Here is a 25923-nt window from a genome sequence, read left to right as displayed (position 1 = left end):
ATCATAGGCAGTAGGGATGACCAGGGATGTTCTCTTGATAAGTGTGTGAATTAGACAATTATCCTGTCCTGCTAAGTATTCAAAATGTAACGAGTACATTTGGGTGTCAGGGAAATTGTAAGGAGCAAAAAAGTACATAACTTTCTTTCGAAATGTCGTGGAGTAAAAATAAAAGTGGTCAAAAAAATATAAATAGTAAAGTACAGATACCCCCAAAAACTACTTAAGTAGTACTTTCAAGTATGTTTTACTTAAGTAGTTTACACCACTGGTAGTGCACTACTCTTGACCAGAGCTTGTACACTATATAGGGAATAAGGTGTCATTTGGAACTCAAAAAGCTTTGAGGCTCTCGAGCTGGCCCTCATTTTTATGCAGGGCACATACCGCGGTGACATCATTGGTTAACGGAATACACACAGGCTGGGATTTCAGCAGGAACGCTGGGGAAACTATTCAACAGTCAGGACTACCTGAAACATGTTATAATGGAGGGGTATTTAGTATTATGTCATGTCTTGATTCAGTTATAGCTGGGTCACACACTCACCACATATGGCATCTTTAAACCTGGAAACCTTATTGGTGAAACAGACATGTTCGTTTGCGATGTTACGACAACAAACATTTTGTTTCCCACACGGATATCAGTGCACGTGCGACAGTAGAGCACTATGTACTGTAAAAATGTTTTACCATGCTGCGCAACGCTCCTCAGATCTGCCCACAACAAAAACAATAACAACATTGGTAGGGCGGCCAGTATCGCTGTTTCCCCCTACGGCTAATTCCGTGTTTTAGTGCAACAATAACAAAGCATCTGCCCACCAGTTTAAGTAAAAAGCTGAAGAATGAGCCTCGAGAAATGTAACCACTCTCAATTAATAGACAGGGCTATAGATGCAAGGACTGACCATCCATGTTGAGGCTATACAGTGTTTGTTTCCAAACATTTGGAGTAAAACAAGCTTATATTTTGGGTTATGATGGGGGGTACGACAGTTAAACCAAGCTCATGAGGCATTTACAGGTTTTATTTTAATTGGTATATACAACAAATTTAATTCCAAAAATGGATGTAGCAACTAAGGATTCTAGCTTTAAACTGGTTTCATGTCATAGCAAGGCAATGTTATGAACATTTCCAAGTACAAGGAGAATGTTGGCACCATCATGTGGTAAGAATGGTAAATTACACGTTGGAAGAATGAGGTTGAAATTGCTTTAATATAACTTTAAAGAGCGACTGCCTTCAAAAAGTAACGAAGTCTTTTGAAAACGGCCTACGTGGCATTGATACAAGCCGAACAGTCATTATAGTGTCAAAAATTCACGTAAATAGGATAACTTTGGTCATAATGTCAGTCTTGTCTAAAACGGAATTTGGAACATCCGTGCGTCACAACGGGTAAATTAAGGTTGGGATTTGATTAGATGATGTACATTTGCCCACTGACAAGGGATGACAAGCTGTCAACACTAATTAGATTTCGTGGATAAGGTCGAGAGCCATGCGTCCTCCGAAACACGACAATGCCAAGCCGCACTATTTCTTGACACACTGAACGCAATAAAATAAGACATCCCGGACGGCCAAACCCTCCCCTAACCCGGACGACGCTGGACCAATTGTGCGTCCGGTCTCTGCGACACAGCCCGGGATCGAAGCCGGATCTGTAGTGGCGCCTCTACACCACTGCGTGGCCTTAAACCGCTGTGCCACTCTGGAGGCCCGTTGAAATCGCGTTTTTCTAATGTGCAACAGAAAAACACGTGTCAATCGGAGTGTGGCTCTTTAAAACAATGTATTACAAAACAGAATATATCAGCGGATTTAGTGTCCCTTGACCGAAACTGTTGGCAACATGTTATCAAATAATTCAAAATGATAATTAAAATGAGCTATTCAGAACAAGGGATGGCATACAATGTTACTGTATATTCATATTATGTATACTGAGCAAAAATATAAACACAACATGCAACAATTTCACTGAGTTACAGTTCATATAAGGAAATCAGTCAACTGAAGTTGAATTAGGCCCTAATCTATGGATTTCACATGACTGGGCAGGGGCGCAGCCTTGGGTGGGCATAGGCCCACCCACTTGGGAGCCAGGCCCAGCTAATCAGAATTAGTTTTCCCCCACAAAAAGCCTTCAATACAGACAGAAATACTCCTCAATTTCATCTGCCAAGGTGGCTGGTCTCAGACGATCCCACGGGTGAAGAAGCCGGATGTGAGGGTCCTGGGCTTGCGCGGTTACACGTGTCTGCGGTTGTGAGGCTGGTTGGACGTACTGACACATTTTTTTAAATGACGGAGGCGAGTCATGGTAGAGAAATAAATATTAAATTATCTGGCAACAGCTCTGGTGGACATTATTGCAGTCAGCATGCCAATTGCATGCTTCCTCAAAACTTGTGCAGTTTTGTCACAACACGATGTCTCGTGACAGAACTGCACATTTTAGTGGACTTTTGTCACCACCATTAAGTTGCACCTGTGTAAGGATCATGTTGTTTAATCAGCTTCTTAAAATGCCACACCTGTCAGGCAGATGAATTATCTTGGAAAAGGAGAAATGCTCACTAACAGGGATGTAAACAAACTTCTGCGTACAATTTGAGAGAAGCTGTGTGTGTATGAAACCTTTCAGGGGTCTTTTATTTCAGCTCATGAAGCATGGGACCAACACTTTACATGTTGCATTTATATTTTTTGTTCAGTGTAGATTCTCACCACTGATGACTTATTAAAACAAATTTATACAAAAAAAAGTCTTATTCTAGTATCAAACACGACATTCAATTCATCTTTCAATAAACACATTTAAGGAAACAATCTTGTTTTTCTGATAAAGTGTACACTTGCATACAGGTTATGATCTACACGTACAAATCAGACATTTTTAAAAACGTGTAAAATATTGTATAAAGTGATTGGTAATTATCAACAAGCACTTGGACAATTCCGGTCTCACCAAATAAGTCCAGTGTCAAAACTTTCCAGTCATTGATCCATGAAAGAGGCATGTTAGAGTGAGAAAGAAGGTGGCACAATCCAACGCCTCTGATCCATCATGCAATCAACAAAAGGCCACTGCAGTGTGGAGAGCAAGCAGTCTGCCCGGTTATTCAATTCCAGTTCCTATTGCACAATAACAGCATCCCCACTATGACATACATAGACATTAGGTGAATGTACAATAAGATTTACTCTCTAAATCCTTCCCTCAAAATCCAATTCTGTCCAGTTGAATCATATCTACTCTTTCTGTGAAAATATTCTATCAACATTACTCTGTCATTCCAATCTATTCACGAGTGTTCAGTGACATAGTGCCCTCGCTCACCATGCTTCAGAGTGGATAATGCAAAACCAACAAAATACGCCTGATGAATACTTGGCAGCCAAGCAGTGGAAGAATGCGGAGTGAATGCAGAACTATTTCGCCAAATCTAGATAGCTCCATCAGTCTTACCGGAGAGCAGCTGTTGTTATGAAAGCCCAACCGGGCCACGGACAGAGTTTGTGACTTCATCAAAGAGCATCTATTGTGTTTAGCAGTCTCAGTATCACCCATTTAAAAGTGGATTAAGTTTGGCGAACATAATCTTAACTAGTGGGAGTGTCACAAACGACAGTTACAATAGAGGATTATCAGTCATAGTCATGTCGGACTTTCTTTAATGACAATACATGAGCAGCCAAATTAAACCTCCACAAACAAAATTTTCTGATCAAACATTAGATGGTCCCACGTGTTCGACCGCAAAATATAATCCTAAAAAAATAGATATTCAACCATAATGTGATCAGGGAGAGGGGAGTTATGCTAAAACCAATGCTATCTGCATGCTAGATACAAACTGTTGGGAGTATGAAATACCCGTCATATTTGATTATATTACTTGTGGCACAGTAGACATACTCTACTTTCCTCTGCTGACCCATGAGCAGAGCATCATTGATCCCTGTATACAGTACAGTACTAATAATGGTTGGCGTCATCGTAGGAGGTCACATCCAGGTCAAAGAAGTCCTCTAGCTTCCACTGTAGGGTCTCAAAGGTGGGTCTGTCGTTCTCATTCTCCTTCCAGCAGTCAGACATGATCTCATACATCACCTTGGGACAGCGTGATGGGTTTGGCATCCTGTAGCCTGTGGGCAGCTTCTGGACCACCTCGTAGTTGGTCATGGCTGGAACAATAACAGGGGACCATAGTTCTGATCTCACACGGTAACACAATCTAACCTGATGCTGTGCATTTAGTGTGGATAAACTATGAACGCTCCCTTGAAATTGCAAGTGGTGTACAAATAGACAGGGTGTCAGGTGTTTTTTTTAACTGTTGACTGTAGTGCATGCTACTCATACAATATTTCTACCCCGCCCACTGACATTATTGTACACTCAAAAATTCCACGGTAGTAAATAACAGGATTAACACTGACTGATTACACCAGCTTTATTTTCTATAGAGTAATACATGAAACATGCATGTAAAAGTCTTACTTGGATAGGGCATCCCACCGAAGGTCATGATCTCATATAGCAGAATGCCGAAGGACCACACGTCAGACTTGATTGTGAACTTGCCGCTGTGGATGGCCTCTGGGGCGGTCCATTTCACAGGGAACTTAGTGCCCTCTTTAGCTTCGTAAACGTTGTCACTCTCCATCTAAAACAACAGAAATAAAATCTGAATCGTCAATACTACATTTTTGACAAACCGTCCCAACTAATAACAAAATATCCCCTTCACTTGATTTTCTTACAAAAATATAGAGATACCCACCATGAAGACTCTGGCGAGGCCAAAGTCAGCCACCTTGCAAATGTTGTTCTCTCCCACCAGAACGTTGCGGGCTGCCAGGTCTCTGTGGATGTAGTTCTGCAGCTCCAGGTAAGCCATCCCAGCAGCCACCTGGGCCGCCATCTCTAGCTGGTCTGAGATTACCAGCTGCGTACCCTTGTCCTCTGTGGAGGAGGAGAGAAGGTAAGTACCATGGTCAGAGAACTGATATTTCATTCTAATGAGTGCTTAAGTCAAATGTTATAGTACAATTTCTAGAATAACAGTGTGCATGCAAAAGTATGACTATGCGATTCTTTGTAAAAGTTTCTGAAGTTTAGAGTCCCCCCCCAAAACAATTGATAGTAATGGCCGAACGTCTGAATTTGTGCCCGTGTGTAAGGGCATCTAGTAAAATATAGGGGATGTAATGCAGACAGTCTCGGGGCCACCAACATCAATTTCACATGGCCGCTCCAAGAGGTGACTATCACTCTGACAGGCAATGACACTGCATATTTCATGCTATGGCACAGCATCTCACATTGGGAGAAAAACACAAGGAGTGCTGGCAGTCACCAGTGAGTCCATAACAGTCTCCCGCCTGTTTAGCGCTGCCAGAGCCTTCCGCCTCTCCTGCACTGCTGTAGTCTCCCGCCTGTTTAGCGCTGCCAGAGCCTTCCGCCTCTACAGCATTGCCGGAGTCTCCTGCTTGTTTAGCGCAGCCAGAGCTGCCAGCCTGCATGGAGCAGCCAGAGCTGCCAGTCTGCATAAAGCAGCCAGAGCTGCCAGTCTGCATGGAGCAGCCAGAGCTGTCAGTCTGCATGAAGCAGCCAGAGCTGTCAGTCTTCATGGAACAGCCAGAGCTGCCAGTCTGCATGGAACAGCCAGAGCTGCCAGTCTGCATGGAGCAGCCGGAGCTGCCAGTCTGCATAGAGCTGCCAGTCAGTCTGCAAGGAGCTGCCAGTCTGCAATGAGCTGTCAGTCAGTCTGCAAGGAGCTGTCAGTCTGCAAGGAGCTGTCAGTCAGTCTGCAAGGGGCTGTCAGTCTGCAAGGAGCTGCCAGTCTGCAAGGAGCTGCCAGTCTGCAAGGAGCTGCCAGTCTGCAAGAGTGTCTCCCGCCTGTCCGGCGCTGCTGCCGTAGTCTCCCGCCTGTACGGCGCTGCTGCCGGAGTCTGAAGAGCCCCTCTGTCCCGAGCTGCCCCTCTGTCCCGAGCTGCCCCTCTGTCCCGAGCTGCCCCTCTGTCCCGAGCTGCCCCTCTGTCCCGAGCTGCCCCTCTGTCCCGAGCTGCCCCTCTGGTGCTGGACATGACCCCCTCTGGAGGTCACGGAAGCGGACAAGGTGGGGGAAGACTATGGTGAAGTGGGGGCCATGTCCAGCACCAGAGCCGCCACCGCGGACAGATGCCCACCCAGACCCTCCCCGATAGGTTCAGGTTTTGTGGCCGGAGTCCTTGGGGGGGGGGGGGGGGGGTACTGTCACACCCTGACCATAGTTAACTTTGTATGTTTCTATGTTTGGTTGGTCAGGGTGTGATCTGAGTGGGCATTCTATGTTGGATGTCTTGTTTGTCTATTTCTATGTCTGGCCTGATATGGTTCTCAATCAGAGGCAGGTGTTAGTCATTGTCTCTGATTGGGAACCATATTTAGGTAGCCTGGTTTTCACTGTGTGTTTGTGGGTGATTGTTCCTGTCTCTGTGTTTTGCACCAGATAGGGCTGTTTTCGGTTTTCGTACGTTTGTTATTTTGTTAGTTCAATCGTGTATAGTTTCCTTATTAAGTCAAATTAATCACAACTACGCTGCATTTTGGTCCGCTCCTCCTTCCCACAACGAAAGCCGTGACAAAATAGTTATTTCCCTCTCAATCTACACACAATACCCCATAATGACAAAGTGAACAGGTTTTTCAAAATATATATATTTTTAACATTTACATAAATATTCAGACCCTTCACTCAGCACTTTGTTGAAGCACCTTAGGCAGCAATTACAGCCTCAAGGCTTCTTGGGTATGACGCAACAAGCTTGGCACACCTGTACTAGGGGAGTTTCTCCCATTCTTCTCTGCAGATCCACTCAAGCTGTCAGGTTGGATGTGTGCTTAGGGTCTTTGTCCTGGTGGAAGGTGACTCTCTCTGTACTTTGCGCAGTTCATATTTCCCTCTATCCTGACTAGTCTCCCAGTTCCTGCCGCTGAAAAACATCCCACAGCACAATGCTGCCTCCACCATGCTTCACCGTAGGGATGGTGCCAGGTTTCCTCCAGATGTGACACTTGGCATTCAGGCCAAAGAGTTTAATCTTGGTTTAATCAGACCAGAGAATCTTGTTTCTTATGATCTGAGTCTTTAGGTGCCTTTTGGTAAATGCCAAGCAGGCTGTCATGTGCCTTTAACTAAGGAATGGCTTCAGTCTGGCAACTCTACCATAAAGGCCTGATTGGTGGAGTGGTGCAGAGATGGTTGTCCTTCTGGAAGGTTCTCCCATCTCCACAGAGGAACTCTGGCGCTCTGTCAGAGTGACCATTGGGTTCTTGGTCACCTCCCTGACCAAGGCCCTTCTCTCCCGATTGCTCTGTTTGGTTGGCGGCCAGATCTAGGAAGAGTCTTGGTGGTTCCAAACTCCTTCCATGTAAGAATGATGGAGGCCACTGTGTTCTTGGGGACCTTCAATGCTGCAGAAATGTTTTGGTACCCTTCCCCATGCCTTGACACAATCGTCTCTCGGAGTTCTACGGACAGTTCCTTCAACCTCATGGCTTGGTTTTTGCTCTGACATGCACTGTCAACTGTGGGACCTTATATAGACAGGAATGTGCCTTTCCAAATCATGTCCAATCAATTTACTTTATTACAGGTGGACTCCAATCAAGTTGTAGAAACATCTCAAGGATGATCAATGGTAACAGGGTTGCCCCGGAGCTAAATTTCGAGTCTCGAAGCAAAGGGTGTGAATACTTATGTAAATAATATTTTTTATACATTTGCAAAAAAAAATACACTTTGTCATTATGAGGTATTGTGTGAAGACTGATGAGGACAAAATAATTCAATTTTAGAATATGGCTGTAACATAACAAATTGAGGAAAAAGGGAAGTGGTCTGAACACTTTCTGAATGCACTGGATGTAACTTTCAAAATATAGAAGCATGGCCCATATGATGCATGTTGCATATTCTTTACAGGCAACTGTATCACACAAAGTGAAGAGGGAGCAAAACTGTAGCTTCTTTTGGCTGTTGCCAAATTTATACTTCATCCAAAACATTCCCTATACACATCACTCAGTTACATAAGTTAAAGAAACGTCTGCACTGTATTTCAACTCTTGCCACAGGCACATTGTTGAGGTGGTGTTCTAATCTAAACGGCCAACAACAACCAGGGTCTGGTCCATTGAGGAAAGTGCAGTGGTCTTGTATGTAGGTAGGTTACAATGCAATACACTAGTGTGTTCTTACTTTGGAGATACTCCAGCAGACTGCCATTCTTCATGAGCTCTGTAATGATGTAGATTGGTTCCTCCACAGTACACACAGCGTAGAGCTGGATCAGTTTGGGGTGCCGCAGTGTCTTCATGATATGGGCCTCCTGTAGGAAGTCCTTCGCGTCCATGGTGCCTAGGATATCAAGAACATGTATACGTTGTATTGCACTCTAACACGAGCTGGAATTCAAACCATCCTGCAATGTGACGAGAAAGTGTAGTCAAAAACGGGATTTTCCTGTGTTTCATGTAATGAACAAAAATATAAACACAACAATTTCAAAGTTTTTACTGAGTTACAGTTCATATAAGGAAATCAGTCAATTTAAATTAATTCATTAGGATTTCAGATGAGTGAGAATACAGGTATGCATCTGTTGGTCACAGATACCTTAAAAAAAGGTAGGGGGCCGCCCGAGTGGCACAATGAGTGAGGCGTCACTACAGACCTGGGTTCGATCCCAGGTTGTCACACAACTGGCCATGATGCCGCAATATTGGCCCAGCATCGTCTGGGTTAGGGGAGGGTTTGGCCCGGGGGGGGGCCTTACAAGGCTCATCGCGCTCTAGCGACTCCTTGTGGCGGGCCAGGTGCCTGCAGGCTGACCTCGGTCGTCAGTTGAATCAGTGTTTCCTCCGTCACACTTCCAGGTTAAGCGTGCGCGTATTAAGAAGCGCGGTTTGACGGGTCATGTTTCGGAGGACGCCTGACTAGACCTTCGCCTCTGCCGAGCCCATTGGGGAGTTGCAACGATGAGACAAGATCGTAAATATATATAATATACACACACACACAGTTGAAGTCGGAAGTTTGCATACACCTTAGCCAACTACATTTAAACTCAGTTTTTCACAATTCCTGAGATTTAATCTGAGTAAAAATTCCATGTTTTAGGTCAGTTAGGTTCACCACTTTATTTTAAGAATGTGAAATGTCAGAATAATAGTAGAGAGAATGATTTATTGAAGATCTTATTTCTTTCATCACATTCCCAGTGGGTCAGAAGTTTACATACACTCTATTAGTATTTGGTAGCATTGCCTTTAAATTGTTTAACAAGGGTCAAACGTTTCAGGTAGCCTTTCATAAGCTTCCCACAATAAGTTGGGTGAATTTTGGCCCATTCACCTGACAGAGCTGGTGTAACTGAGACAGGTATGTAGGCCTCCTTGCTCGGCAAAAACGCTTCTTTCGTTCTGCCCACAAATTTTCTATGGGATTGAGGTCAGGGTTTGGTGATGGCCACTCCAATAACTTGACTTTGTTGTCCTTAAGCCATTTTGCCACAACTTTGGAAGTATGCTTGGGGTCATTGTCCATTTTGAAGACCCATTTGCGACCAAGCTTTGACTTCCTGACTGATGTCTTGAGATGTTGCTTCAATATTTCCACATAATTTTCTTTCCTCATGATACCATCTATTTTGTGAAGAGCACCAGTCCCTCCCGCAGCAAGGCACACCCACAACATGATGCTGCCACCCCCATGCTTCACGATTGGATGGTGTTTTTCGACTTGCAAGCCTCCCCCTTTTCCCTCCAAACATAAGGATGGTCATTATGGCCAAACAGTTCTATTTTTGTTTCATCAGATCAGAAGACATTTCTCCAAAAAGTATGATCTTTGTCCCCATGTGCAGTTGCAAACTGTAGTCTGTCTTTTTTATGACGGTTTTGGAGCAGTGGATTCTTTCTTGCTGAGCAGCGTTTCAGGTTATGTCGATATAGGACTTGTTTTTACTGTGGATATAGATACTTTGTGCCTGTTTCCTCCAGGATCTTCACAAGGTCCTTTGCTGTTGTTCTGGGATTGATTTGCACTTTTCGCACCAAAGTACATTCATCTCCAGGAGACAGATGTGTCTCCTTCCTGAGCAGTATGACGGCTGCGTGGTCCCATAGTGTTTATACTTGCGTACTATTGTTTGTACAGATGAATGTGGTACCTTCAGGCGTTTGGAAATTGCTCTCGAGGATCAACCAGACATGTGGAGGTCTACAATTTTTTTTCAGAAGTCTTGGCTGATTTCTTTTTGATTTTCCCATGATGTCAAGCAAAGAGGCACTAAGTTTGAAGGTAGGCCTTGAAATACATCGAAGTGGTTTACCTCCAATTGACTCAAATTATAACAATTAGCCTATCAGAAGCTTCTAAAGCCATGACATCATTTTCTGGAATTTTCCAGGCTGTTTAAAAGGCACAGTCAACTTAGCGTATGTAAACTTCTGACCCACTGAAATTGTGATACAGTGAATTATAAGTGAAATAATCTGTCTGTAAACAATTCTTGGAAAAATGACTTGTGTCACGCACAAAGTAGATGTCTGAACCGACTTGCCAAAACTATAGTTTGTTCACAAGAAATTTGTGGAGTGGTTAAAAAACGAGTTTTAATGACTCTAACCTAATACATACATACATGCATACATACATGCATACATACATGCATACATACATACATGCATACATACATACATACATACATACATACATACATACATACATACATACATACATGCATACATACATGCATACATACATACATACATACATACATACAGTTGAAGTTTACATACAAGTGTATGTAAACTTCAACTGTATGTATGTATGTATGTATGTATGTATGTATGTATGTATGTATGTATGTATGTATGTATGTATGTATGTATGTATGTATGTATGTATGTATGTATGTATGCATGTATGTAAAATAAAAAATAAGGTAGGGTGTGGATAGAAAAATCAGTCAGTATCTGGTGTGACCACCATTTGCCTCATGCAGTACATCTCGTTCAGAGAGAGTTGATCATGCTGATTGTGGAATGTTGTCCCACTCCTCTGCAATGGCTGTGCGAAGTTGCTGGATATCAACGAGAACTGGAACATGTTATCGTACACGTCGATCCAGAGCATCCCAAACATGCTCAACGGGTGACATGTCTGGTGAGTATGCAGGCCATGGCCAGCTTCCAGGAATTGTGTACAGATCCTTGAGACAAGGGGCCGTGAATTATCATGTTGAAACATGAGGTGCCATTCATCCGCCGCCATCACGACAATGGGCCTCAGGATCTCGTCACAGTATCTCTGCAATCAAATATCCAGTGATAAAATGCCTGCCCATTCCACTCTTTTCACAACTTTAACATCAGCAAACCGCTCCTCCACACAACTCCATACACGTGGTCTGCGGTTGTGAGGCCGGTTGGACGTAGACAAATTCTCTAAAACGACATTGGTCGAGAAATTAACATTTCATTTTCTGGCAACAGTTTAGGTGGACATTCCTGCAGTCAGCATGCCAATTGCACACTCCCGCAAAACTAGAGACATCTGTGGCATTGTGTTGTGTGACAAAACTGCACATTTTAGAGTGGTCTTTAATTGTCCCCAGCACAATGTGCACCTGTGTAATGATAATCCTGTTTAATCAGCTTCTTGATATGCCACACTTGTCAGGTGGATGGATTATCTCGGCAAAGGAGAAATGCTCACGAACAGGGATGTAAACTAATTTGTGAAAAAGATTGAGAAATAAGCTTTTTGTGCGTATGGCACATATCTGGGCTCTTTAATTTCAGCTCATGAAACATGGGACCAACACATTACATGTTGCATATATTTTTTTGTTCAGTGTATATACAGTACTTAATGATTTGATATTGAGATAAAAACAACTGCATTGGAACTTTAAGGAGATGCAAAATTAAGGATTTGAAATAACGTGATTTTATGGGTTTGAGTCCTGTGTTTGTGTTGTACAGGCCATTTACCAGGTTTGAGGGTCTTCACTGCTACTGCAGTGGTGTCGTTCCAGAGGCCTTCATGAACCTCTCCAAATTGCCCAGCGCCCAGTTTATTCAGCAGTTTGACAGACGTCCGGTCTATCTCCCAGTGGTCGGCAGTGTTGTAGGACAGACCATGGGTCTGAGGCGCCTCCATCTGACACGAGAGAGATACAACAAATCAGCAGGGACAGAGGAACTGTCCCACAGTAGAACCTGACACCCTGTTCTCTTTACTGTTCAGGAAAACCACATGACTTTTGTTCTATTTTCCTTGAACGGTTAATGGTGCTATACATGGTTGACACGGAACAGCATCAGGCTATTGTATTAGGCCCAATATTTGAAGAGGGTTTCTGTGATCTGGATATCTTTAGCACCAGGCACATTAATTCCATAAAGTGTGTGTACATAAATTCAGATCAAGAGGGCCACTAAACAAATCTGATTTATCGCAATCACATGATACTAGAGGTCGACCGATTATGATTTTTCAACGCCGATACCGATTATTGGAGGACCAAAAAAGCCGATACCGATTTAAGCGGCCAATTTGTATTTTTTATTTATTTGTAATAATGACAATTACAACAATACTGAATGAACACTTATTTTAACTTAATATAATACATCAATAAAATAAATTTAGCAAAAACAAAGTGTTGGAGAAGAAAGTAAAAGTGCAATATGTGCCATGTAAGAAAGCTAACGTTTAAGTTCCTTGCTCAGAACATGAGAACATATGAAAGCTGGTGGTTCCTTTTAACATGAGTCTTCAATATTCCCAGGTAAGAAGTTTTAGGTTGCAGTTATTATAGGATTATTTCTCTCTTGACTATTGCATGTTCTTATAGGCACTTTAGTATTGCCAGTGTAACAGTATAGCTTCCGTCCCTCTCCTCGCTTCTACCTGGGCTCGAACCAAGAACACAACGACAACAGCCACCCTCGAAGCAGCGTTACCCATCGCTCCACAAAAGCCGCGTCCCTTGCAGAGCAAGTGGAACAACCACTCCAAGTCACAGAGCGAGCAACATTTGAAACGCTATTAGCGCGCACCCCGCTAACTAGCTAGCCATTTCACATCGGTTACACCAGCCTAATCTCGAGAGTTGATAGACTTGAAGTTATAAACAAATGCTAGCAAACGCACGAAAGTGCTGTTTGAATGAATGCCTACGAGCCTGCTGCTGCCTACTATCGCTCAGTCAGACTGCTCTATCAAATCATAGACTTAGTTATAACATAACACACAGAAATACGAGCCGTAGGTCATTAATATGGTCGAATCCGGAAACTATCATCTCGAAAATAAGACGTTTATTCTTTCAGTGAAATACAGAATCGTTCCGTATTTTATCTAACGGGTGGCATCCATAAGTCTAAATATTACTGTTACATTGCACAACCTTCAATGTTGTGTCATAATTACGTAAAATTATGGCAAATTAGGCGGCCCAAACTGTTGCATATACACTGACTCTGATTGCAATGAACGCAAGAGAAATTACACAATTTCACCTGGTTAATATTGCCTGCTAACCTGGATGTCTTATCTAAATATGCAGGTTTAAAAATATATACTTTGGGTGTATTGATTTTAAGAAAGGCATTGATGTTTATGGTTAGGTAAACATTGGAGCAATGATACTCACCGCATCGATTATATGCAACGCAGGACACTCTAGATAAACTAGTAATATCATCAACCATGTGTAGTTAACTAGTGATTATGATTGATTGTCTTTTATAAGATTAGTTTATGGTAGCTAGCAACTTACCTTGGCTTACTGCATTCGCCTAACAGGCAGTCTCCTCGTGGAGTGCAATGCGAAGCAGGTGGTTAGAGCGTTGGACTAGTTAACTGTAAGGTTGGAAGATTGAATCCCTGAGCTGACAAGGTAAAAATCTGTCGGTCTACCCCCGAACAAGGCAGTTAACCCACCGTTCCTAGGCCGTCATTGAAAATAAGAATGTGTTCTTAACTGACTTGCCTAGTTAAATAAAGATTAAATAAATAAATAAATAAAAATTGGCCAAATCGGTGTCCAAAAATACCGATTTCCGATTGTTATGAAACTTGAAATCGGCCCTAATTAAAATCGGCCATTCCGATTTAATCGGTCGACCTCCACACGATACAGTAGTTAACAAAGAAAGTCAACGGAACACCATACCTTTTTACATGGTTCAAGCAGCCGTACACAGAGACCATCCTCCTGTTTTGAGTAGTGTTCCACCAACTCCCTCAGAGTTAGGAAGTTCTTGGACGTCGACACGTAGTAGCCTCCAGAGTCCATCTTCCTTACTTTGTAGTGCTTCACTTTGCACTGGTCCAGTACTGAAAGATGCATACAAAAGCATAAGGGCAGAACACTATAAAGTGTGAATGAAGACAGTAAAATCAACCCTGGCCATGAAAATGTGTGCAGAAGAGTAAATAAATGGGGAAAGTACCATGGTAAAAATCTGTTTATATGGCCATTATGGAATAATGGGCTGCCTACATGAAAACATAATTTTTTGGTGATTTGGCTCATTGTACTGAAGACACTCAGAAATTCCAAATCCACAGTAACAGAAAGATTCCGAGACTCAATTCCAAACCCCAAAATATTGATTGCAAAGTTAAGCAAACCATACAACTATGTACAAGGACTACTTTGAAAAATTTCCACTGAAAACTTAAAAACATATTTACTTGAAGATCAGAGGAAATGTAACGTTTGGTTAACAGAATAACAGGAAAATCTCCCTGAGTTTATTTTCGGTGACCAAGTTTTCCAAAAACTCTTAAATATCTGCACTGAATTAAGATCCAAAGATGTCGGCAGAAAGAATGGGGTGTCAGTTTGAAAAAAATAAAACTACAAAAACAAAAATGCTGTTGTATTTTGGGTTATTGAACTAGAGTAATTGAAGTGAATTAGCACCCGCTAACAGAATGACGTCATGGGTCCCTGATCTGTACTATACAGAAATGCATCATTACGAATGTCATTCTCCTCATGGTGATGTAATCCTGAGTACACAAAGGTAGAAAAATGTAATATCCTCTTTTGAATGTTTAGGTATTATTCTACACACGGGCTATTTTTCTAATGAGCTCAAACAAGACCAAATTTGGTTGGGCCGGACCAAATCTGTACCAATCATAGACGTGTATGTTTCGCAAGTTTGGACAGCACAGTAGAATGGAGTACAGTAGAGTTCAGTAAATTATACTGTGCTCTACTCTTGTACTAAACTCTACTGCCCTACTGTATACACTACTTATCTGTACTGTGCTGCCCAAACTTAGAAAACAGACACTTATGATTGGTTCAAATTTGGACTGACCAAATTTCAACTACTTTTTAACATCCATGGATGTCCGGTGTCGGTGTTCAGTGGGTGAGAAGGCTGGTTACAGTAAATGGGAAGATATTAATCAAGTTTAAAAATAATAAATATACAACAACAAAAAGTTAAAACAAAACAACTGACTGTATCTTAATGAAAGAGAAAAAAACAGGGAGAAATCTATTTTTAAAGCTGATCTTGTTTAATTTATTTATAAAAAAAACGGGGGAGGGGGGTGGGAAGAGAGGGGGCTCATGGGTAAGTGTCAGTAAGAACAGGCAGAGTTGACTAACTGGAGAGACGGTCACCACCGATAAATCCATAATAATCGAAAACTTCAACAAGCATTTCTCAACGGCTGGCCATGCCTTCCTCCTGGCTACTCCAACCTCGGCCAACAGCTCGGCCCCCTCCCCCCCACTGCTACTCGCCCAAGCCTCCCCAGCTTCTCCTTTACCCAAATCCAGATAGCAGATGTTCTGAAAGAGCTGCAGAACCTGGACCCACACAAATCAGCTAGGCTTGACAATCTGGACCCTCTATTTCTGAAACTATCCGCTGCCATTGTCGCAACCCCTATTACCGGCCTGTTCAACCTCTCTTTCGTATCGTCTGAGATACCCAAGGATTGGAAAGCTGCCGCGGTCATCCCACCCTTCAAAGGGGGAGACACCCTGGACCCAAACTGTTACAGACCTATATCCATCCTGCACTGCCTATCAAAGGTCTTCGAAAGCCAAGTTAACAAACAGATCACTGACCATCTCGAATCCCACCGTACCTTCTCCGCTGTGCAATCCGGTTTCCGATCCGGTTACGGGTGCACCTCAGCCACGCTCAGGGTACTAAACGATATCATAACCGCCATCGATAAAAGACAGTACTGTGCAGCCGTCTTCATCAACCTGGCCAAGGCCTTCGACTCTGTCAATCACCATATTCTTATCGGCAGACACAGTAGCCTCGGTTTTTCTAATGACTGCCTTGCATGGTTCACCAACTACTTTGCAGACAGAGTTCAGTGTGTCAAATCGGAGGGCATGTTGTCCGGTCCTCTGGAAGTCTCTATGGGGGTACCACAGGGTTCAATTCTCGGGCCGACTATTTTCTCTGTATATATCAATGATGTCGCTCTTGCTGCGGGTGATTCTCTGATCCACCTCTATGCAGACAACACCATTCTGTATACTTCTGGCCCTTCCTTGGACACTTTGCTATCTAACCTCCAAACGAGCTTCAATGCCATACAACACTTCTTCCGTGGCCTCCAACTGCTCTTAAACGCTAGTAAAACCAAATGCATGCTTTTTAACCGTTCGCTGCCTGCACCCGCACGCCCGACTAGCATCACCACCCTGGATGGTTCCGACCTAGAATATGTGGACATCTAAGTACCGAGGTGTCTGGCTAGACTGTAAACTCTCCTTCCAGACTCATATCAAACATCTCCAATCCAAAATCAAATCTAGAGTTGGCTTTCTATTTCGCAACAAAGCCTCCTTCACTCACGCCGCCAAACTTACCCTAGTAAAACTGACTATCCTACCGATCCTTGACTTCGGTGATGTCATCTACAAAATAGCTTCCAATACTCTACTCAGTTAATCACAGTGCCACCACCCACCACTGCAACCTGTATGCTCTAGTCGGCTGGCCCTCGCTACATATTCGTCGCCAGACACACTGGCTCCAGGTCATCTACAAGTCCATGCTAGGTAAAGCTCCGCCTTATCTCAGTTCACTGGTCACTGTGGCAACACCCACCCGTAGAACACACACGCTCCAGCAGGTGTATCTCACAGATCATCCCTAAAGCCAACACCTCATTTGGCCGCCTTTTCTTCCAGTTCTCTGCTGCCTGTGACTGGAACGAATTGCAAAAATCGCTGAAGTTGGAGACTTTTATTTCCCTCACCAAATTTAAAATTCTGCTATCTGAACCGATCGCTGCAGCTGTACATAGTCCAACTGTAAATAGCCCACCCAATTTTCCTACCTCATCCCCATACTGTTTTTATTTATTTACTTTTCTGCCTTTTGCACACAATGTATATAGACTCTTTTTTTCTACTGTGTTATTGACTTGTTTATTGTTTACTCCATGTGTGTTGTTGTCTGTTCACACTGCTATGCTTTATCTTGACCAGGTCTGTCACGCCCTGGTCGTAGTATATTGTGTTTGTCTTTATTTATTTGGTCAGGCCAAGGTGTGACATGGGTTTATTGTGGTGTGTTTTGTCTTGGGGTTTTGTTAGGTATTGGGTGTGTGGCTTAGTGGGGGTATTTAGCATAGTCTATGGCTGTCTGGAGTGGTTCTCAATCAGAGGCAGGTGTTTATCATTGTCTCTGATTGGGAACCATATTTAGGCAGCCATATTCTTTGAGTATTTTGTGGATGATTGTTCCTGTCTCTGTGTTTGTGTTCACCAGATAGGTTGTATAGGTTTTCACGTTCGTTCTTTGTTTTGTTCGTTATTTCATGTCCAGTTCATTTCATGTCCAGTTCATTTCATTAAAGAACATGAATAACCACCACGCTGCATTTTGGTCCGCTTCTCCTTCGACAGACAAGAACCGTTACAGAATCACCCACCACAACGGGACCAAGCGGCGTGGTAACAAGCAACAGCAACAGCAGGAGCAACAAAGAGAGGAATGGACATGGGAGGGCGAATTGTACGGAGAAGGACCCTGGGATCAGCCTGGAGAATATCGCCGCCCCAAAGAAGAACTGGAGGCGGAAAAAGCTGAGAGGCGCTGGTATGAGGAGGCAGCACGGCGACGCGGATGGAAGCCTGAGAGTCAGCCCCAAAAATTTCTTGGGGGGGTGGCTCACAGGGAGTATGGCGACGCTAGGTAGGAGACCTACGCCAACTTCCTGTGGTTACCGGGGGGCTAGAGGGACCGGGCAGGCACCGTGTTATGCTGTGGTGCGCACGGTGTATCCAGTGCGGCTGCATAGCCCGGTGCGGTATATTCCAGCTCTGCGTATCGGCCGGGCTAGATTGAGCGTCGAGCCAAATGCCATGAAGCCGGCTATACACATCTGGTCCCCAGTGCGTCTCCCTTTGGCCGGCTTACATGGCACCAGCCTTGCGCACGGTGTCCCCGGTTCGCCTGCATAGCCAGCGCCGGGCCATTCCACCTCGCCGCACTGGCAGAGCGACCGGGAGTATTCAACCAGGTAAGGTTGGGCAGGCTTGGTGCTCAAGAGCTCCAGTGCGCCTGCACGGTCCGGTCTACCCTGTTCCACCTCCACACACCAGCCCTCCGGTGGCAGCTCCCCGCACCAGGCTTCCTGTGTGTGTCCTCGGCCCAGTACCACCAGTGCCAGCACCACACATCAGGCCTACAGTGCGCCTCGCCTCTCCAGCGCTGCCGGAGCCTTCCTCCTCTCCTGCGCTGCTGGAGTCTCCCGCCTGTTCAGCGCAGCCAGAGCCTTCCTCCTCTACAGCGCTGCCAGAGTCTCCCGCCTGTTCAGCGCAGCCAGAGCCTTCCTCCTCTCCTGCGCTGCTGGAGTCTCCCGCCTGTTCAGCGCAGCCAGAGCCTTCCTCCTCTACAGCGCTGCCAGAGTCTCCCGCCTGTTCAGCGCAGCCAGAGCCTTCCTCCTCTCCTGCGCTGCTGGAGTCTCCTGCCTGTTTAGCGCAGCCAGAGCTGCCAGTCTGCATGGAGCAGCCAGAGCTGTCAGTCTGCATGGAGCAGCCAGAGCTGTCAGTCTGCATGGAGCAGCCAGAGCTGTCAGTCTTCATGGAACAGCCAGAGCTGTCAGTCTTCATGGAGCAGCCAGAACTGCCAGTCTGCAAGGAGCTGCCAGTCTGCAAGGAGCTGCCAGTCTGCAAGGAGCTGCCAGTCTGCAAGGAGCTGCCAGAGCTGCCATTCTGCATGGAGCAGCCAGAGCTGTCAGTCTTCATGGAACAGCCAGAGCTGCCAGTCTGCATGGAGCAGCCAGAACTGCCAGTCTGCAAGGAGCTGCCAGTCTGCAAGGAGCTGCCAGTCTGCAAGGAGCTGCCAGTCTGCATGGAGCAGCCAGAGCTGCCAGTCTGCAAGAAGCCGCCAGAGCTGCCAGTCTGCAAGAAGCCGCCAGATCTGCCAGTCTGCAAGGAGCTGCCAGTCTGCAAGGAGCCGCCAGTCTGCAAGGAGCTGCCAGAGCTGCCAGTCTGCATGGAGCAGCCAGAGCTGCCAGTCTGCAAGAAGCCGCCAGAGCTGCCAGTCTGCAAGAAGCCGCCAGATCTGCCAGTCAATATGGAGCAGCCAGAGCCGCCAGTCAGCATGGAGCTGCCAGAGCCGCCAGTCAGCATGGAGCAGCCAGAGCCGCCAGTCAGCATGGAGCAGCCAGAGCTGCCAGTCAGCCAGAGCTGCCAGTCAGCATGGAGCAGCCAGAGCCGTCAGTCTGCCAGGATCCGCCAGTCAGCCAGACTCTTCCAGATCCGCCAGTCAGCCAGACTCTTCCAGATCCGCCAGTCAACCATACTCTTCCAGATCCGCCAGTCAGCCATACTCTTCCAGATCCGCCAGTCAGCCAGACTCTTCCAGATCTGCCAGTCAGCCAGACTCTTCCAGATCCGCCAGTCAGCCAGGATCTTCCAGATCCGCCAGTCAGCCAGGATCTTCCAGATCCGCCAGCCAGCCAGGATCTGCCGGATCCAACTACCTGCCTGAGCTTCCTCTCAGTGCTGAGCTTCCTCTCAGTGCTGGCTTCCTCTCAGTGCTTAGCTTCCCATCAGTGCTGAGCTTCCCATCAGTCCCGAGCTTCCCCTCAGTCCCGAGCTTCCCCTCAGTCTCGAGCTTCCCCTCAGCCCCGAGCTTCCCCTCAGTCCCGAGCTGCCCCTCAGTCCCGAGCTGCCCCTCATTCCAGTGGGGTTCTGGGTGAGGACTACGAGGCCATGGTCGGCGGCGAGGGTGGACTATCCAAGGACCCGAGGAGGAGGGACTAAGACATTGATAGAGTGGGGTCCACGTCCTGCGCCGGAGCAGCCACCATGGACAGACGCCCACCCGGACCCTCCCCTATGGTTTTTGGTGTGCGTCCGGGAGTCCGCACCTTAGGGGGGTTCTGTCACGCCCTGGTCGTAGTATATTGTGTTTGTCTTTATTTATTTGGTCAGGCCAGGGTGTGACATGGGTTTATTGTGGTGTGTTTTGTCTTGGGATTTTGTTAGGTATTGGGTGTGTGGCTTAGTGGGGGTATTTAGCATAGTCTATGGCTGTCTGGAATGGTTCTCAATCAGAGGCATGTTTTTATCGTTGTCTCTGATTGGGAACCATATTTAGGCAGCCATATTCTTTGAGTATTTCGTGGGTGATTGTTCCTGTCTCTGTGTTTGTGTTCACCAGATAGGTTGTATAGGTTTTCATGTTCGTTCTTTGTTTTGTTCGTTATTTCATGTCTAGTTCATTTCATTAAAGAACATGAATAACCACCACGCTGCATTTTGGTCCGCTTCTCCTTCGACAGAGGAGAACCGTTACAAGGTCGCAGTTGTAAATGAGAACTTGTTCTCAACTAGCCTACCTGGTTAAATAAAGGTGAAATAAGAATTAAAAAAGAGAGGGAGAGCGAGAGCGACAGAGAGAGAGAAAGAGCGACATGGAGAGAGAAAGAGAGAAGAGCGACAAAGAGAGAAGGAGGGGTTGCCCAGACTGTTTTCACACTTTTACTTTGACCACCACACCACAGAAAGAGAAAGAAAACAGTGAAAACAGGACAGTAGCAGGCGACCCAACTTCGGTTTGACAACTATGAATTCCCGTTGTAGCCAATTCAGTGGCAGGCATTCTAATACCGATTTGGTCAAATAATTACATGTTATAAGCACTTGAATCAAACCACATTGTTATTAGTAAAAACATTAACTAATTGGTAGGTCTACCCCTTGTTACTTATGTAAACTTTAATTATCCTCCCTCCTCATGAGGGAGAGGAATTAGAAAATATCTTAAAGATATGTGGGCTTTGGTAACAGAATTACAAGACAATGACAAGACTCAATATTTTTTTTTCAACTTACAGAAGGCAAATAATTTCTACAAAACCAGAGCTCCGAAGTGACGCAGCGGTCTAAGGCACTGCATGAGGTGTCACTACAGTCCCTGGTTTGAATCCAGGCTGTATCACATTCGGCCGTGATTGGGAGTCCCATAGGGCCGCGCACAATTGGCCCAGCGTTGTCCAGGTTTGGCTGGGGTAGGCCGTCATTGTAAATAAGCATTTGGTTCTTAACTGACTTGCCTAGTTAAATAAAAGGTTAAATTAATCATATAAATCTTGATATTAGTTGGCAGGGGTCTTTACTTCAATGTGTTTTTATGCATTTCTAATACCTTTTAAGAATTTGTCTGCTAGATGTTTAAGACCCCTTTTCCATTTGTTTGACCAGAAATCAAAATATTTTCTTATTCCTAATTTTTAGGATAGAAAAAGGTTGAAGAATGTATGTATGCATTAATAACATAAAAAATAAACTCTTAGCCTTCATTTGACACCAAATTTCATGTGCTCCAACTACTTTATATATTAGTTAGCGCTCATGGGGCTTTTTACATTCAAACACAAATGACTATTATTATGACTATTATTTTATTATATGACTTATATTATATGACTATTATTATATGGCTATTATTAACATGAACAATGCATCGGTAGATAACAACACCACTGCATTTGTCGTGACTAAGTTTACACACCACTGTAAATGTATACGCAAGGGACTTTTTCCTTCCGACAGAAAAGGCCAGCCAGACTCATGTGGCCCTCAACTGATGTTATCACAGTCTCTTTTTGAGAAGTAGAGGTCTCCCTATTTGTTTAACTTTATGAGCTTGAACCATCAAACACTTCAGTGCACTATGGGAGGCTGTGATTTACCCAGAGTGAAGCAGGGATAGTTCAGGAACGAAGAAAAAACTCGAGTTATTTGTGCATTGAGTTCCCTCCTCATACTGGGATCACACGGAAATAGACTGATCTAAAAAATATAACCACAAAATACAATCCTGAACAAAAGAACGAAGACACAAAATGTGTCAAACATCACAGTCATTCAAAACCTGTTCCAAGAGCATATTGTGAGAGCACATATTTGGTGGGGGACAGATCTGAGCTTTAGTCTCTTGCAGACGCAACAAGTACAAGACAACAACGCTGAGACTTACCTGAGAGTGAGAGCTCTCCTTTCTGACTCTCACAGTGTCTGATGAGAAAGGCTCCATGCTGGTTCCCCTCAGACAGAAGCAGCTTCTCAGCATCCACTCTCTTGGTGTCTGCAAAGTACCATCTGTATAGCAGAACAGGAGGAAACAACGGTCAACCCCAGCATCATAGATATTCACTGGCACTGCACAGTGATATTTACTTGGTGAGTAGGTACATTAAGGCATTCACCCAGCTTAGGGTTTTTACCAATACATCAAACAGATCTATATGATTGATACTATAGGCATCCACTGATCAAGTTCATTAGTTTATGTACACTATGAGACCGTGATACTTCAGTCAAACAAGTCCTGATTACCAAGACAAAACCCTCAAGGTTTCACAGGATGTATCACAACCGGCCGTGATTGGGAGTCCCATCGGGCGGCGCACAATTGGCCCAGCGTCGTCCGGGTTTGGCCGGTGTAGGCAGTCATCGTAAATAAGAATGTGTTCTTAACTGACTTGCCTAGTTAAATAAAGGCTCAATTTAAAACAAATATACATTCCCACAGACAGTGTGTTGAGAAAGGCAAAAACTAGACTGCAGCTTAACTAAAACCAGTTTCATGGGGATGATCACCAGGACAAAACTTGAGCCACACCCAAGATAAAATTACTGACTTTGTTCAGAAGATGGACCCCTCATTAGTTAAAAAAATGTTTTAACATATGAAACACTTTACTTTGAATTGTACGTCTCACTGGCATTGATAAACTGAATAAAAGGTGTGATTAGTTTTTTTTAATAGGGTATGATAAGATTCATTATTTATCCATAATTCTTGAACAGCCCATTTCTGAATTGGTACCTGTTCCATTATTTCAAAGCATGACCCAAACATTACTTTTGACCAAGATACCCAGGCCTGTTCGGTTTGGTCAAAGTTAAGTTTTACTCTACGCCATGTCATGCAAGTGCAATTTCCTTGCTTAACCGGTTTCTTTCTATATTTAAACAGTGCACTTGTATGTGTGTTGACCCTACAAACAGTTGTCAAAATGTAAACACAGCTACATGTACATTGAATCTCTTTACAGTTGAATAACTTTTACATTTGTATTTTCATCTGATCTGGATAATTATTAACTCATTCATTGTACTTCCTTGTCATTGACAATCATTAACTTGTTTGACCAATCACTTAGGTCGAGATACATGGAACGGCGCCGATAGTGTGGCATTTGCCTATTGACTTAATTTGTTCATAATATGGAAAGTTGGCATGCATTAAACCAAACACTAGCGCTTTGTAATTTTCAAAACAATGACATTACTGTAGCCTATGTCAACTGTTGGTTAGTTGTGTGTCGTGTGTTTGTTTGAGAGCAGTCACTCAAATCTGAGGCCTCATCAAGGACTAGGTTATGAGGAAGTGCTGGGAATCCATAAAACACTTACAGTATTGTGACTCATCATATTCCACAACACGAGTCAATGTGCAACTCTGAATTTAGCTCATCTTTTTATTGGGATAATAAACATTCAACACCAGATTGCACCAAGGCTACATAGAACATGCTCATTCTCATAAACTGTGAATGCATACAAATATTTGCCAGATCCTCCTTGGAATGGTCCAGTGGTGTAGGGATACCAACAGGTCAGCTATGATGGTTAATCAAATGAGCACAACAGAAGAGTGTCAGAAAGCTAGTGTAAAACGATGTATATGTGATCAGTGGAATCAGGGGTAAAGCAGCTCTGGAACATGCCTCAAGTGTGTGAGAGTCTTTTCTGCTTTACTCTGGCCTCAAATTGCCCAATAATAAGTAAAGGTTGCAAGGGATGTGGAATGAATTTTAATAGGCTACTCTATTTTCTGTAGCCCGTTTTGACTTCACCTCTTTGAATGAAGCCACCATTCTTCAAACCTGACCTGGTGCTGTTCTAGTCTAGTCTATACAGTAGCATATATCAACTATTTCAATAGAATAATTTTAAATGGATATTGCTAGGCTACTCACGGCTCCGCATCCAGGCTCTCCACAGGCGCCACATAATTGGCTGGAATGTAACCCTTCTTGGCAGCTGAAATTCCAGTGAGTGCTTTTGCATACCACCAATCACCAGCACCTTTGTCTAGAGCGTCTAACTTGTCCCCAGCATTGAAACTCAAGTCCTCCACGGTTCGCGCAGCATAATCATAGAGGGCGATATAAACATAGCCAGGTCTCCCAAGGGGTATTGGTGGCAAAGCCCTGTCGGTGGGATGCTCCGCATGAATGTTTTTGATCACAACGTTTTCGCTGTTCTCCTTCCCCTGCTCTGATTCTGACGGCGGTTTATTAAAACACGGGAAAACAGTCGGACAACACCACAAGCGCCTACCTTGAATGTCCATTGTGAATTCTCACTGGTTTATCATACTACACCATGTTGTGATCAAATAAAATGTTAGCCGTCCCTTTTGGCGTTAATATTCCACTTCGGTTAGAACGAATTTCACATCATGGGTTGGATCCTAAAAAGTTTCACTCATTCCAGAAACGTCTTGTCAACTCTGGTCTTTGGACTGGAATAGCGCAAAAACACCCTGACCAACAGTAAAATAAAGCGATTTATTGCACGAGGCCAACAGTCACCATGTTCCTGGTTAGCCTACTTTAATTTCTCAATCTTCTGCTGAGGAGACCTGTGTGCACTTTGAGCGCAACCCGCAAGGGGTGTTTACTTCCATTGCACCGCCTGCAGTGCAATAATAGCGTACCTGTATCCAGTGGCGGTTCTAGGGGGGGGGGGGGCAAGCTGGGGCCAGTTGTACTGTTAGAGGGGCCAGTTACATTAGACATTATTGTTGTCATATCGTTTTCTTCACTGCATTGCAGGCATTAGCAGGAAAAAGACCATGTTCGTAATCATTCAACAGTGTATTTGCATTTTCTGTCTAATAATGAATGTAAAAAAAAAGAATGATAGCAAAAATTTGTTATGTAAAAATTATTGCATACTCCACATGTAGGGGGGCCTCAAGGGGGTCCAAAATTGTTGTCACACTGCCCCCCCCCCCCCCATGTATCAGGTCTATCTCTGAATATTAGGAAAGTGAATTATTTGCATTGAAAAGATGTGACTTAAATTCAGTATGTGATCACATATCTTGGTATTAAAGTTAGCAAAGATCAGAAAGAAAGAAAGGGCCAACTTAAATGTTCTCCTATTGTGGAGGACATTGGAAAGAGATTTAACTCCTGGTTATTAAGAGATCTTTCTTTATCTGGATGTGTACTTTTGTCCAAATCTGAAGGTCTGTCCAGTCTAGTTTACACCTCCCTTGCCTGGGATATTCCTCTGTCAGTAACTAAAAT

The 25923-nt window shown here is 44.2% G+C and overlaps 1 protein-coding gene across 1 annotated transcript; it reads right to left on the bottom strand.

The window, feature by feature from the left end:
- Positions 1 to 2637: 2637 nt before the first annotated feature.
- On the bottom strand, positions 2638 to 25271 carry LOC135557501 (tyrosine-protein kinase SRK2-like). The gene is made up of 8 exons (XM_064990801.1): positions 24583 to 25271; positions 22575 to 22696; positions 14255 to 14418; positions 12066 to 12234; positions 8266 to 8424; positions 4804 to 4985; positions 4521 to 4686; positions 2638 to 4204 (listed from the first exon to the last, which is right to left on the bottom strand). Exons 1-8 carry the CDS (start codon positions 24957 to 24959, stop codon positions 3996 to 3998), a joined length of 1548 nt encoding a protein of 515 aa, XP_064846873.1. The 5' UTR covers positions 24960 to 25271; the 3' UTR covers positions 2638 to 3995.
- Between the last annotated feature and the right edge of the window lie 652 nt (positions 25272 to 25923).

The sequence above is a fragment of the Oncorhynchus masou genome, chromosome 16 (genome assembly GCF_036934945.1).
Source record: "Oncorhynchus masou masou isolate Uvic2021 chromosome 16, UVic_Omas_1.1, whole genome shotgun sequence".
Classification (NCBI taxonomy): domain Eukaryota; kingdom Metazoa; phylum Chordata; class Actinopteri; order Salmoniformes; family Salmonidae; genus Oncorhynchus; species Oncorhynchus masou.
Note: the sequence above shows the minus strand (reverse complement) of the source record. Positions and strands in the feature narration are given on the sequence as shown.

Bases quoted from the DNA above. Each gene is read 5' to 3' on its own strand.
- LOC135557501 (XM_064990801.1), bottom strand. From the start codon at position 24,959: ATGGACATTCAAGGTAGGCGCTTGTGGTGTTGTCCGACTGTTTTCCCG. The intron at 14,419-22,574 runs GTAAGTCTCAGC...TGCATCTTTCAG, and splicing joins AGGAGAGCTCTCACTCTCAG to TACTGGACCAGTGCAAAGTG. The intron at 12,235-14,254 runs GTATGGTGTTCC...CTCTCGTGTCAG, and splicing joins TGCTTGAACCATGTAAAAAG to ATGGAGGCGCCTCAGACCCA.